Genomic DNA, 14,285 nt, shown 5'->3' with positions numbered 1-14,285 from the left:
TTGTAGAAAGATATTCATCAGGAAATTTATCCTCTACAGGTTGATCATTATTATCATTCTGAATTCTAGATAAAAAGTCAGCAATTGTATTCTATTTTCCAGGTCTATCTACAATGGTAATGTTGAATTCTTATAACAATAAGAGCCATCTGGTTATTCTTCCATTAGTGATTTTTTTATTCATTAGGTATCTAATGGTAGAATGGTCTATGTGAATGAAAGTTTCATAGCTAGTTATATAATGTATGAATTTGTTAATGGCATGAACTATGGCTATAAACTCCTTCTCGGTTACAGTATAATTTAGCTCTATAGGAATTAAAATTTTACTGGTATAATATATTGCATAAGAAGTAACGCCTTTTTTCCCTAACATAGCTCCTAAGGCTGTATCTGAAGCATCAATTGTTATATGGAAAGGAAATTTCCAATTAGGTCCTCTTAAGATAGGTGCTTCATAAATTCTCTTTTTCAAATTTCAAAGGCAACTTGACAATCAGAATTCCAATTGAATTTACAGTCCTTGGTAAGTAGTTTAAAGAGTGGAGATGCAATTTTTGTGAAGTTTTCTATAAACCTTCTATAATATCTAGTATAACCAAGAAAACTCCTAACATCTCATTGACAGTTTGGCACTAATAATTTAGAAATGGCCTCGACTTTGGATGAGTCTACCTTAACTCCATCTCCTGAAATATGGTCACCTAAAACAATTCCTTCGTTAAAAATCATGGAACATTTCTCATGACTTAACGAAAGATTTGTTTCTTTACATACTATTAAAACTTTTTCTAAATTTTCAAGTGCTTCGTTAAAAGAATCTCCATAAACTATGAAATCATCCATGTACACTTCCACACAATCATGAATAAGATCAAAGAAAATTATCATGATTTCTCTTTGCAATGTTGCTGGAGAATTGCATAGTCCAAAGGGAAGTACTCGGTAAGCATAAGTTCCCCATGGATAGGGGAATGTGGTTTTATCTTGATCTTCAGGTGCCACCTGAATCTGCTTATATCCACTAAAAACATCCAAGAATGAAAAATACTTATTTCCTACTAATGTGTCTAAGACTTGATCTATGAAAGGAAGTGAAAAGTGGTATTTTAATGTTAATTTATTCAATTCCTTGTATTCGATGCATACTCTCCATTTTCCATTTTTATTTGGAACTATTACCAGGGGTGAGACCCACTAACTTTCTGATATTGGATAGATGAAATTTGCATTCAGCAGTTTTTATAATTCCTCAACAATTTCTTTTAGATTTGGGTTCATTCTTCATTTTGGCTGTCTAACTGGTCTTGCACTTTGTTTGATGTAGATATGATGTATGCAAGTTTTAGGATCAATTCATCTCATATCATTGTATTCCCATGCATAAGAAGAAGGTTGTTTCTATAAGACTTCTACCAATTGATTCTTTTGTAATTCTTCCAAGTTTTTATTAACATTCAAAGTTTTACCTGGAAAATTTTCTATTAAAGAATTCCCAAATTTCTCCATGGAGAGCAATGATACTTGTCTAGATGAGAGATATTCATTTTGACTATGGTCATAATGTGAGGAAGATTCATTATTTTTCAATAGATTTAAAATTTGGTCCTCCTCTCTTACTTGTTCACTAGTGAAAACAGGTTGTATATAATCTTCATCATCTATCCGTTCCTCATTTTCGGTTTCTATTGTTGTTCTTGCAGGTGGGTATAATGTAAATTTCTTTGCAGAATTTCCACCTGAGATAAACATGTCACCTGATCTACAACTGATGAAAGCATCATCTATAGCTAGCCAAGGTCTTCCTAGGATTAAGGGATGTCCTCCTAAATTATTATTGGGTTTTAAGACCATGAAATCAACAAGATATTCCAAAGAATCTATGGATACACAAACATCTTCCAACACACCATCAAGTTTAATCACAAACCTATTTGATAATTCTAATAGTGTTGGTGTGTATTGAAGGTTAGGAAGCTTAAGTGAATCCATAACTTTTTTACTCATTATGTTTATGGCTGCTCCTAGATCAATCAGTGTGTTTGGTATTTCAATTCCATTGATGTGAATTATTACAATGGGGCTTCCTGGATCTAGATATTTTCGGATTGTCGGTTTCCCCATCATGATGTCTGCAACTTTCCCGACTAATTAAATTCTTTTTATGTCTTTTTTTTTTATTCTTGATATTTGAGTACTTAATTCTTTAATCGTTTTTGCAAAGATTAGTATTTCTTTTATGGCTTGTAATAAATGAATTTTGACAAAGACATTTCTTAATTCATCCATCATATTATAATCAGGAAATGTGATTTGTTTTTCTACTTCTTCAATTTTCAACCATTTAGGGAAAGGTGGTCTAATTGATATCGAGGTTGTTCTATAACTAGAGTATTTATTGGAACATTTTCTGTTTGATTATTCTCTTTCTGAGGGAGAGAGGTCTTTCCTTCTTCAGATTGATTTTTATGTTTTTGAAGATTTGTTCTTGCTTCCTGAATCACAATAGGGGATTTTTTTTGCAATACTCTTCCAGACCTTAATTGAACATTATTTAGATCTAGTGGAGTTATTACATCAATTTGAGGATTTTTCCCTTCCATGTTGTACACAGGCTCTTATTACATTTTAGGATTTGGAAGTGGTTGAGCGGGTAGTTGATTTGGTTTTTGTGCAAATGGTAAGGAGAGTTGTGGATTTTGAATCTGAACTTGGACTTGAGGTAATTGATTAGCTTTAGGATTTTTATTAGATTGGGGTAGGAATTGTGGTGGAAGATAGTATGGTGAATATTGTTGATAGTGAGCATAATCCCCATAAGGGTTTTTCCATCCTTGATTCCAAGATTGTGATTTTGATTGAGCCCAAGGCTACTGGATTCCAATTATTTTCTGAAGACTGACCAAATTATTGTTGTGTGAAGCCTTGTGGTTGATTTGGTTGGGAGTTTTTCCATGGTCTCTTGAGGGTCTACTTGTTCCGATATTCCTTCATCATTAAATATAGCCTTGAGACCTAGTAAAGAAGTACACTTGTTAGTATCATGGTTATCTACACATATGGCATAAGTTTCTATAGCTTTTGAATCTAAGTGACACTTTCTTAAGGCATGCTTTTTCGGCATAAGTTTTTATAGCTTTTGAATCTAAGTGACACTTTCTTAAGGCATTCTTTTTCTAACATCTAGGACTGAAAATGGATAATGCAACATTTTCAGATTTTTGCTTATTTTGTATTTTAAGGGTGTCTATCTGTTCACTTAGACTCCCTAAAAATCTGTCTTGAAAGTATCAAGCAAGCTTCCTAATTCTTCCCTACTAACTGTCCTAGCTGTAGATTTATTAATTCTTGATAAGAGAGGGTCTCTATGACTCTTTCCAACTCATGCTTTACCCCTTGGGATATGTACACATAGATCAAAAATATCTACAAATGGTAATTGAGAAATATCTCCTTTACCTATGAAGTTAAGGAGATCGATCCATTCATCTTTGATAGCTTTGATCAAGAGTGGTTTCAAAGTTTTCTCATCCAAATTATCCATTTTTTCTCTTTTAATATTATAGGAAAATATCTCTACTAAGTCTTCAAGATTTTCATCTTCCTTTTGTGTCATTTTGAAAACTTCATCTTTAAGGTAACTAGGCATACAATAATCTCTATATTTTCCTAAGAAAGCATCTTTCATTTGTGCCCACGTTCTTATAGAATTCATTCCTAAACTCATGAACCATTTTAATAATGAATCCTTTAAGGTAGTAGGGAAAAATTTCAGTTTTTGAGAATCATGCAGATAATCATATGATCTGCATAATACTTCAAATTCAAAGAGAAATGTCTCTAGGTCATCATTTCTTTTTTCAGAGAAAATTAGGAAGAATAGAAGGTGAAATAGTTTTCATTGTGATGGTTGTATCTTCATCGAAAATAGGAAATCCAAAAGGATCTTGATTTCCTCTACCTCTACCCCCTCCTCTATTCCTATCTTCACCTCCTACTTTACCTCTATCACCTCCAATCCTATTTTCCTCACCATTGATATTGTGTACCTCTCCTTCCCCTTCTTCAGCGATGACAGGTTCCTCAGAACTAATGTAAACTTCTTCTGACTCTTTTGGTTCCTCTATCAATGGGTGGCAAAAATAAGTTTCTTGTTCCTCTTCTTCACTAGGAATTTCTGATTCTTCTCCTCGAATATTTTCACCAGTGGAGGATAGAAAAAATACTCCTATAATTGGGGATGTAGGATTTTCTATTGGCATTATGATACAGTGTTGTCCTTGATGGCAACTCACATAGATGATAGTCCACAGTGCAACAGGTTAACAACAAAGGATACCAAAGATTGAAGAAAGAGAGGTATACGCTGGTTCACTTTGTTAAAGTAGCATATACATGCGGGAACACAGATCAAAAAGAGCGTATACATATACACACACTTTCACAGAAGGAAAAGCATGTATGGGATGGAAAATCAAGGTTTTGGTCCAAGGTATTTGGTTCGTGGTATTGACCCTAGGTATTTGGTCCAAGGTATTGGTCCTAAGTGGTTTTGGTCCAAGGTATTGGTCCTAAGTGGTTTTGGTCCAAGGTATTGAAAAAGGGCCTAAAGCTATATAAAGAGGAGAAGATCATAAGGCCAAGTGTGCAAGAAATAAGATTCTAAGGAATACTTCTATCTGAAGTATATTTTATGTTGCAGGGTTATGTTTGGGACTAGATCTAAAATATTCATGTGCACCTTGAGTTCAATATTGGATCAGGATCATGAGAACTGAAATGACTTATTGTTGAATGATCTGATATTGGTTGATACTAGATCTGATGTTTTGCACCTGTTTTATTTGTTATCTATCATGATTTGGGTTTGTCTGAAGTCTGAAATTGCAGCAAAGTTCTGAGTCAATATTTTCAGATCTATACGATGCAGGATGAAGAAGGTCGAGCATCTACCTGGCGAATATGGGAATATGTGTATCATGGTTGATGGTTGTCTGAGCGATAACGATGAGCATGCCACTATTAGGCGATGATAAGAGAGATCTCAACCGCAATCTAAAATTAATTATGTAATTATCTCATTTAAAGAGCAATGTAATTTCCCAATTAATGTAGTAATTATTGGGAAATTGACTATCTAAACACACAGATATAATTCTTAATGGAAAATATTACCAATTGTAGAAATTAAAGACAGATTCATAATAATAGAATGTCAAAGACTAACAAGAAAACAATGTTTTTTTTTTGAAAAGAAAAAAATTACTAAAAAAATATTTTTTTTTTAGAAGTTAATAACGAAATTAGAAAAATGATATCTTTTTTAAATTATTAAATTCTAAATTGAATTTTGGTGGATGGAAAAAAATTTATGCTCTCAACTACTCTAGCTAGTAACAAAAAACAAATTTTTTTATTAGTTAAGAAGAAGTAAAATTATTAAACTATAGATTTATAGTTGATTGCAAAATTAATGGTCACTCCACCATAAATATTCACAAGCTTTATAGTGCAATATGGGGAAAATGTTGCAACATAATTGTTACAGGGAAAAGTGTCTACACAGAACTGCTTATCCCACTAAGGTGTGGTAGCTACCTTAGAAACAAACAAAGTAAAGCTACTTTCATGTTTCCTTTATGAAATATAGCTGAGAGAAGAACAAAGAAGACCAACCTCTGTCTTGCGCTTATCTCCTAGTTCGATTCCTCTCTCTCTTGATAGTCCTTCGCTACTTGCTCCCTTGTACGCCCAGCTTCACAAAGTACCTGTAGGACCAAAGTAGCATAACACTATACAAGAATATGGATTTATAACTATAAAAAATCTAGGATCAGATGTAAATTGACCATACAAATGCATAAAACATAAATGACACACGAGTATGGAGGAAAACTTGAATAGCTTTTATTGATAATCAAGAAAGAGCCAAGGGAGTTACAACGAGTTGTTCTGACCCAGCATCATCCTCTCAGCAAATAAGCCCTTCTTCACCTCATCAAAGCTTAGATCACCCAACACTGTGATGTTGTCTCAAGAAACCAACAGCAATTCCTTACAAGATGCAAAATTCTAGCCTCCGGATCTCTGTGAAGAGGGATCCATATATAGATATCTGTAAGGCAGATGAGTTAGCTTGTGATTTGATTAGTGTCTTCCCTCTGATAGTTCTTGCTTCCACTTGGAGATTGATGATCTCTTACTCATCCTTGGTCGAATTCAGAGAGGCAACTGTCACAGGAGAAGTTTCTGGAAGATTCCATGCCTCTCCACCTCGCGGATTGACACTGCCATTCATCACTTCTCGCCCATCGCACCCCATAGAAGGGATTTTTGAAATGCAAGGCACCCACAGAGGGTACTTAGGTGAGATGCAACACACTTTGCCTATGGAGCAGCTGAAATGATCCTGTTTTGACCAGTTCTGAGCAGTTTTTCATGGAGAACCTCTGGGAGAAGCTGTAATCAGTTGACCTTGTTCCTTTAGGGGTTAGAACAACACTTTTAGGGACTTAGGAGTCCTTGGTTTATGGACATTTTATGCTTGGGGTTGCAGTGCCCAAAAATGTCTATAACAATAATATTACATGATAACAAACAAAATACACACACACACACACACACACACACACACACATATATCTTAAAAAAATCAAATAGTGTAAATTCATCTTAAATTTAGATTTATTAAGCACAAAGAGGGATGAAATTTCTAAATGTGTTATTTATTTATCATTATCAAGAAATAATTAATATATGCCATGGAATTAGGTGATTTAAAAAAGAATCATCACAAATTCTAAGGTGTATTTTTTTATCATTTAATATAAAGGAATTAATATATATAATGGAATTAAGTAATAAAATAAATTTGCACCTTAAGAAATTTGATTCCTCTCCAATACTTGATATTTTGAGGCTTAATATAGATATATGGTGGTTAAATGATTTTCAATATGCAAACTGATGTAAGAAAATATTTGATTACTTGGTAAAATTAACACAACCACATTAATACAGTCGTTGATATATGTCGAGTGATGTATATCAACCACTTTATTAATGTGGTTGTGCTAGTTCATATTTGGCATGCATGATGTAAATTAGTATACCATGGTTGATTATGGTTGACATTATCTAACTATGGTTAAAAATATTGACGAGTGCATGATTGGAAATGGTTAACCATAGTTTCCAAGGGTTATTGATGGTTGAAGATGGTTAACAATGGTAGAAGAGGGTAGACAATGTTTACCATGGTTGACCTTCATTGACAACATTGACCATGGTTGACCTTGTGTGATAACGTTGAGCATCATTGGTGAGGTTTGACCATGCTTGATAAAGGTTGGCCTTGGTTGACCACTAATGGGACAATCTGTTTATGTTAAATTGACTTTGAATATTGTTACGTTAATGTTTGTCAACCATGGTTGAACATGGTTGATGTTACATTAATGGTTGAAGAGGGATGAGAAGGTTGTCCACAATTCACTATGGTGAACAATTAATGTAGTAATGTGTTTATGTTACATTACTGAGCAAGGTTAACCATCATTTAATGATGGTTGACCATTATTTGATTATGTTTGACCATGGTTTAACTAATGATTAAAAAAAAAGAACTAAAAATTTATTTATTCTTATAAGTTAGTAATGAAATTAGAAAAATGATTTAATTATTTTTTAAACTATCAAATTTTGAATTAAATATTTTTGGATGGAGAACAAACTTGGCTCTCAACCAATGTAGCTATTCACATAGAACACATATTTACTTTCATTACTTAATAATATAAGGAAAAAATATTGGACTAAATTTGTAGTTGATTTCACAACTAAGCGTCATTGCACGACAAATAGTCACAAGCTTTATAGTCCAATTTGGGGAAAATGTCATAACATAATATTACATGCCAACAAAAAAAAATAACAAAAAAATAATAACAATGTGTGTGTGTGTGTGAGAATATTTAAAAAAAAAATAGTGGAAATTCATTTTAAATTTAGACCGATTAAGCACAAAGAAGGACCAATTATCTAAATATGAATTTATTTTATCATTTATTAAGAAATAATCAATATATGACATGGAATTAAGTGATTAGAGAAAAGCATCATAACAAATTTTAAGGTGTAATTTTTTATCATTTAATATAAAGGAGTTAATACATAAGATGGAATTAAGTAATAAAATAAATTCACATTGTAACAATTTTTTTTTAAGCTTGGTAGGACTGCATCTTGATCATGTCCAACTTCTCACCCTGATCAAGGGGATGGAACAATATTTGAACCCAAGACTTCCATTTCGGTGAGATTTATTTTTTTGATAAGTAAGAGACGAGCCTTCTATTAATCAAAGTAAGTTACATATAAAATACAGAGTGCCCCAGACAGCAGGGTGGAAAGGAAGAAAAAAGGACCGAAACAGCCAAGCCTAAGAGGCGCTGACTAACTCAACAACAACAGACTCAACAACAACATAAATAGAGTTCAGCAAGCAACTAGCTCAAGCAATCCCCACCGTTGAAGACAGAAACCCGATCCAATAGCCAGCACAGAAGTCGCATGGCAAAGAAGCCTAGGGGTTAACCGCATGAATGGAGTAGTTTCCTCTCTCCTCTTTATGCCACGCATCATCCCCTGAATGGAAATGCAAGCAAGAGCCAAAAAACCAGAAACCAACTTAGTGTCGTGCGTAAACCAATCAAAGATATGGGATTTGTGAACATGGTTTTGCGAAGTGGTGGGCCGACAGAGGGACCCACCAAGGGCCATGTGGTGCCTGGCTGACCATCCCGTCACCATCACTAGATGGGGACCATTTGTCCACGTCAGGTTCAGAACCTTTTAGTAACCAGCACGACTAATCCCAACCGTTGAGATAAGTGACTCGATCCAATGCCCCTCAGATATGTCGCACGATAGAGATGCGCAAGGGTTAACTGTATGATGAGAGCGGTTTCCTCTCTCATCATGACACTACGTGTCACCCCCTTAGTGGAATCGCGTGCTTTTTCCACTAAACCAGAAACCATTCGCAGCTTGCGTGATATACCACTTGTGGTTTTGCATTCGTTCCTAGCCGATCTTTCTGCACCCGTCTACCAATTGATGATCGTCCGTTCGCTCCCACCAGCCTTTCTGCACCCAGCCTTTTCGAGCTGTCCATCTGGAGTCTCCATCAACAACCCGCCCTTTCTCTAGTATCTACACTGTCCATCCATAAATCCCAATCTGCATTTTCCAGAGTGAGACAATCCTCCCACAATATCCCGGCAGGAAGTAACTCCCATCGATGCTGAGAATCCCTGTCCTTATTGGTCACTCCTTCATTGGCCAGCCTATCTGAAAGCATATTTTCCTTCCTTCTAACATGAAAAAATATTATCGTTTTAGGTATTTGTGAGTGAGAGTGGATAAGGTGAAACACTTGCAGCAGCTTCCAGTGATTTGACACTTTATCTCGTGAGGTTCCATTTTGAATCTTCTTGGTTGCTTTGATGACCAAATCTGAATCTGCTTCAATTATAACATTCTATAAATTTTCCTCCACCAGGATCTCCATACGCTGATCTAGTGCCAAAAGTTTAGCCATATTATTGGTACCCTTTTCTAGGTGGCCATGGAAAATATATTTTAAAAGCCCCTCCGAATCCCTGATGGCACCCCCGAAGCAAGCTTTCCTAGGATTTCCCTTAGAAGTGCCATCAATATTTACTTTGAAGAAGCCCTGTGGAGGTGGCTGCCAACCCCTATCTCCTATGTTTATTGTTCTCACATCCTTCTTTATTCCTTGAGGGTTGATGTATTGAAGACCCATATTAGTAAGAATGTGTACCTCATGAGTCAATGGCAGATTCGAAGGATTTGTTCTTAGAATGCTCCTAACTGTTTCCTTGAGCTGTTTCAAAATCTAATTGATGATAAGCAAGCGCTCTCTGGCTTTATTTTTAAAGATTTGCATATTAAATTCTTTCCAAATATTCCAGATGACAAAGCTTGGTACAAGCATCCATTCCTTGTTGATGATCTCATTCTCTGAGAAGTTCTTCCTCCAGTTTGTTAAAGTATTAGATATGTTGAGCCTGTCCCTGTCGGTCTATCTGAAGCTAGAGGCCACCCAATCCCAAATTTTATTAGAGAAGGAACACATATTTAGAAGGTGTTTAATTATTTCCTCATGCGAGCCGCAAAGGTGACATTTAGAGGGGCCAATGAAGCCTTTCTTAAGATGGTTTTCCCAAGTGAGAATTTTCCTTTGATGGACAAGCCACATAAACAATTTTATTTTCATCCACTGAGGAGTTTGCCACAAATCTAGTCAAACTTTCCCAACATTTACAGAGTTAAAACTTGTGACTATCTGATTAGCCTCTTTGAGGTTATAGTTTCCTTCATTGTTCTTTCCCCATCTTAATTGGTCAGGTAAGGAGGAAACTAGAATCCTTATTTGCTATAAATCCTTGGCAAAGACCTATGCCATGACCTTCAAAGAGCTCTCTTCGTTGTAACTTAGGTCTTTCCATTTCCTCCATTTTTCCTTGTCCCTCCCCTGATCCAAGAAATCTTTTACTAATAGAAGACCTTTGCTGTCTCTGTCTCTCTTAAGGGCTGCTAGATCAATCTTGTTCAGGATGGGTTCCTATTACCAACTTTCCTCCCAGAAGCAAACCCGGTTCCCTGCTCTAATTTCCCAAAAATAGTGTTGCTGAACAATAACTTTGTTTTTCCACGAAAGGTTCCAGATGTGTGAGCCCCTGATTTGTCCAGTCATTCTAATGTGATCCCGTTCTTGCTAATGTTTGGTGTACTTTTGTGTCCAAATCTTGGCCCAGGGTACTCTCAGCTCCTTGATCCATAGCCACTAGAGCTTGGCTCTCGAAGCTTGACTTAGAGTTTCCGGACCCTCCAGCCCTAAACACCATGGCTTTTGGGCTTGCAGAGCTTGTCCCAGGCAACTAGAGCCCACTTATTTTTCTTTCCCCCCTTCCCCATAGAAAGTTTCTTTGAATGCTTCTAATTTGTTGTTTAATACCTTGACGGGTAGGGATAGCTGCAAACATGAAAATGGGAATGGCCTACAATACCGCCTGAGTGAGCACCAGTCGCGTTGGAAAGTTTAAAGCTCTGCATGTCCAATTGGTGATTTTGTCCTTAAGTTTGTTTAGAATTTGTTCCCATATTTGCTTACACAGAGGTTTTTCAGTAAGAGGAATGCCAAGATATTTGGAGGGCAACGATTCCCTTTGAAAACCAAGAATCCTGGTGATATTTCTCTGTATAGCAATATTAGCATTAAAGAAGAAAACTTTGGACTTGTTTTGGCTTACCTCTATGCCTACTGCCATAGTGAAATCATTTAAGATCTCTTTGATTGCCCTTGCCTCCCTAACTGTGGGTACACCCTACAACATAGTATCATCCACAAACTGTTGATGAGTGTTAGCCTCTCCATTCGGGGTGAGCTTGATCTCCTGAATTCTACCTTCAACATTTGCCAATTTGATTTCCCTACCAAGCCCTTCATCGTGAGGATAAAGAGGAAGGAAGAGAGTGGATCACCTTGTCTGAGCCGTCTGGAGGGTGTAAAAGTGTTAGAGGGAGCTCCATTAAGCAGAATGGAGAAACTGGCTGAGGTGACTAGTGCCATAACCCATCTTATCCAATTTTGGTTAAAGCCATAGGCTTTTATAATGGCTCTAATTTAAGACCAGTTGAGTTTTTCATAAGCCTTCGCACGGTCCAATTGAATGATCATAGTTGCTTGCTTGTTACTTTTGAGAGAGTGTACCACCTCATGTGCTTGGATGATGTTGTTGAGAATCTGTCTTCCTCCCACATATCCTGTTTGCTCTTCTGAGATGATTGAAGGAAGCAGTGGCTTGAGTCTGTTGGCTATCACTTTGGAGATGATTTTATACACCACATTACATAAGGCGATGGGCCTAAACCCATCTGGAGTAATGTAATTCTCCTTTTTGGGGATTAAAGCTATAAAGGTTGCATTCAGAGCTTTCAGAACCTTTTTGTGTTGTCTTGAGTCTTCCACCACCTCTAGGATGTCCTGTTTGACTGTATCCCAACGGGCTTTTAAGAAATCAACATTTAAACCATCTGGACCTGGTGCTTTTCCATTTTTCATTTCCTTGATCACGTCATTGACTTCCTCTTCTGAGTCTAGCATGTTGAGATTGTGGTTGTCCTCGCTCGTGACCAACTTGGCAATGTGCTGGGTGATCTTATCAATGAACCTAGATCTGTCTTCCATAGGCTCCTTTGCAATGTCATAGAAGTGTTGTACTACGACTGATTCCATGTCCTTGCGTGCGACAAGCTTCATACCTTGAGAATACTTTAGCTTTGTGATTATGTTATGTGCCCTGTTGGCCATAGTGGATTTGTGGAAGAACTTAGTGTTCCTTTCTCCCTCTTTGATCCATTGAATTCTAGATTTCTGTCTCCAAAATGTTTCCTCTTAAAGGCAATGCTCCTCCCATTCTTCCTACAGAGAATCAGTTAGGTTCTGTCTTTCCTCATTGAAGCCCTCTGTGATGTTGATCTGATTGAGTTCCTGGAGTTTTTGTTCAATACTTATTCTGGCCTTGATGATATCCCCAAATTCTTTTTTGTTCCAGTCCTTAAGTTTGGATTTAATGTGTTTTAGTCTCTGTTGGAGCATGTACATCTTGGTACCCTGAATATTCAAATCCTCCTTCCACCAATTGGCAATGTTACTGGTGAAATTGGGGTGAGAGAGCCAGGCATTTTCGAATCTGAAAGGCCTATTCCTCAGAGTACCCATAGAAGAAGCTTCTAGCTGTACGGGACAATGATCTGAGCCTCCAAAGGGCAGAACGGATGTTGTGATGGTTGATCCTGTGAGGATGAGATCCTCATAAACAATGAACCTATCCAATTTATATGCCACTTGGGAAACCCCTCCTCTTTTGTTGTTCCAAGTGAAGGTTCCATTTATAGTCTCGTTATCCACCAGTCCCATGTTCATGAGGAAATCTCGGAAAGCTTCAGAGTCTCTGCCAAGCTGTCTAGTGCCTCCTTTTTTTTCTGAGGGAGATCTTATCATATTCGAATCACCTGCAAGTATCCAGGGTATATTGGGACAACGTGCTCTAAGAGCTTCCAAGGAGGTGACCAGCTTGAGTTTATCAGCTTGCTGTTGAGGGCCATATACATTAGTTATCATGTATGTCTCCTTGTCACCTATAGGACTACACATCAAAGAAAGATAGTTCCTAGATGCTTCAGCATCCAGGATTCCCAATTTCTGTGGATCCCACAATGTGAGAATCCCACCTACAGAGTTATTGGATTTAACTTCCAAATAATCATCCTTGATTAACCATTTATTATGAATTTCCCTTATTTTCTCCATAGAACATTTTGTCTCCTGAATAAAGACCATATCTGGTTTTACTTCTTTTATTCTATTGTTGAGATTTCTCTGTTTCCCTTTACTACCTAAACCTCTAATAGTCCAGGTTGTAAGATTCATTAAGAAAGGTTGGTAAAACAATGACTAGTAAGATATTTAATCTTACCTGAGTTAATCAATAGTTTTCCACATTCAGTTAGCAGTTCATTCTATCTTTTCCTTCCTCTTTTCCTTCCTGACTTTTTTGGAGATAGTGTTTGCGGGTTCTCCATCATTTTGACCCCACTCTCCTTTTGGATTTCGTGGTTTCATTCGACACCAGTTCCCTTTGATTGTTCCATCCATAGATAGTGTCGTTGGAATCGATCATAATCTTCTTTTGGCAATGAGTCCACACCTTTGTTCTTTCCTTGTTCCAGAAATTGTTCTAGATCTAGATTTTCCTTGTCTAGAATCTCTTGTAGTTCATGATCCTCCATACCTGCCTCACTTGGGGTCATCTCATGGTCCTTGCTGATCTCCATGCAGCTTTGTAGCTCCTCTGTCTACTAGTTGTTTACTAGGATATCCTCCATTTCAGTTTCCATATCCTACTCCTTGGGGATGTTCTCCTTGACTTGGACTGTCTCCATGCTCTCCTTCACTTCCTCTCGGATTTTGAAACTATTCCGTCTTGTCTATTTGTCTTCGCTTGTCTTCTTATGTGATCTCTTATCCCCTTTCCCTTTGCTCCCAACCTTGGTAAAACCCTCATGATCTTTGTCCACAGAGGTTTTCCCATTGCTTTCCACATTGTTTGTGGGGCAGTATCTAAATAGATGGCCATGTTCATGACATTTGTGATAGATGAATGGTATGTGCTCATAGTCTACCATTTGCACCCATT

At 36.8% G+C, this 14,285-nt stretch overlaps 1 protein-coding gene across 1 annotated transcript; it reads right to left on the bottom strand.

Annotated features, from left to right (window-relative positions):
* Positions 1-12,508: 12,508 nt before the first annotated feature.
* On the bottom strand, positions 12,509-13,210 carry LOC149240685 (uncharacterized). The gene has a single exon (XM_089370278.1). It carries the CDS (start codon positions 13,208-13,210, stop codon positions 12,509-12,511), a length of 702 nt encoding a protein of 233 aa, XP_089226404.1.
* Between the last annotated feature and the right edge of the window lie 1,075 nt (positions 13,211-14,285).

Source organism: Pinus tabuliformis, chromosome 8 (genome assembly GCF_031772625.1).
Source record: "Pinus tabuliformis cultivar Carrire ecotype Pingquan chromosome 8, CPIR1, whole genome shotgun sequence".
Classification (NCBI taxonomy): domain Eukaryota; kingdom Viridiplantae; phylum Streptophyta; class Pinopsida; order Pinales; family Pinaceae; genus Pinus; species Pinus tabuliformis.
The sequence above is the reverse complement of the archived record's forward strand: the minus strand, read 5'-3'. Positions and strand labels throughout refer to the sequence as shown.

Excerpts from the sequence above, each read along its gene's own strand:
- LOC149240685 (XM_089370278.1), bottom strand. The coding sequence starts at position 13,210 with ATGATAACTAATGTATATGGCCCTCAACAGCAAGCTGATAAACTCAAG.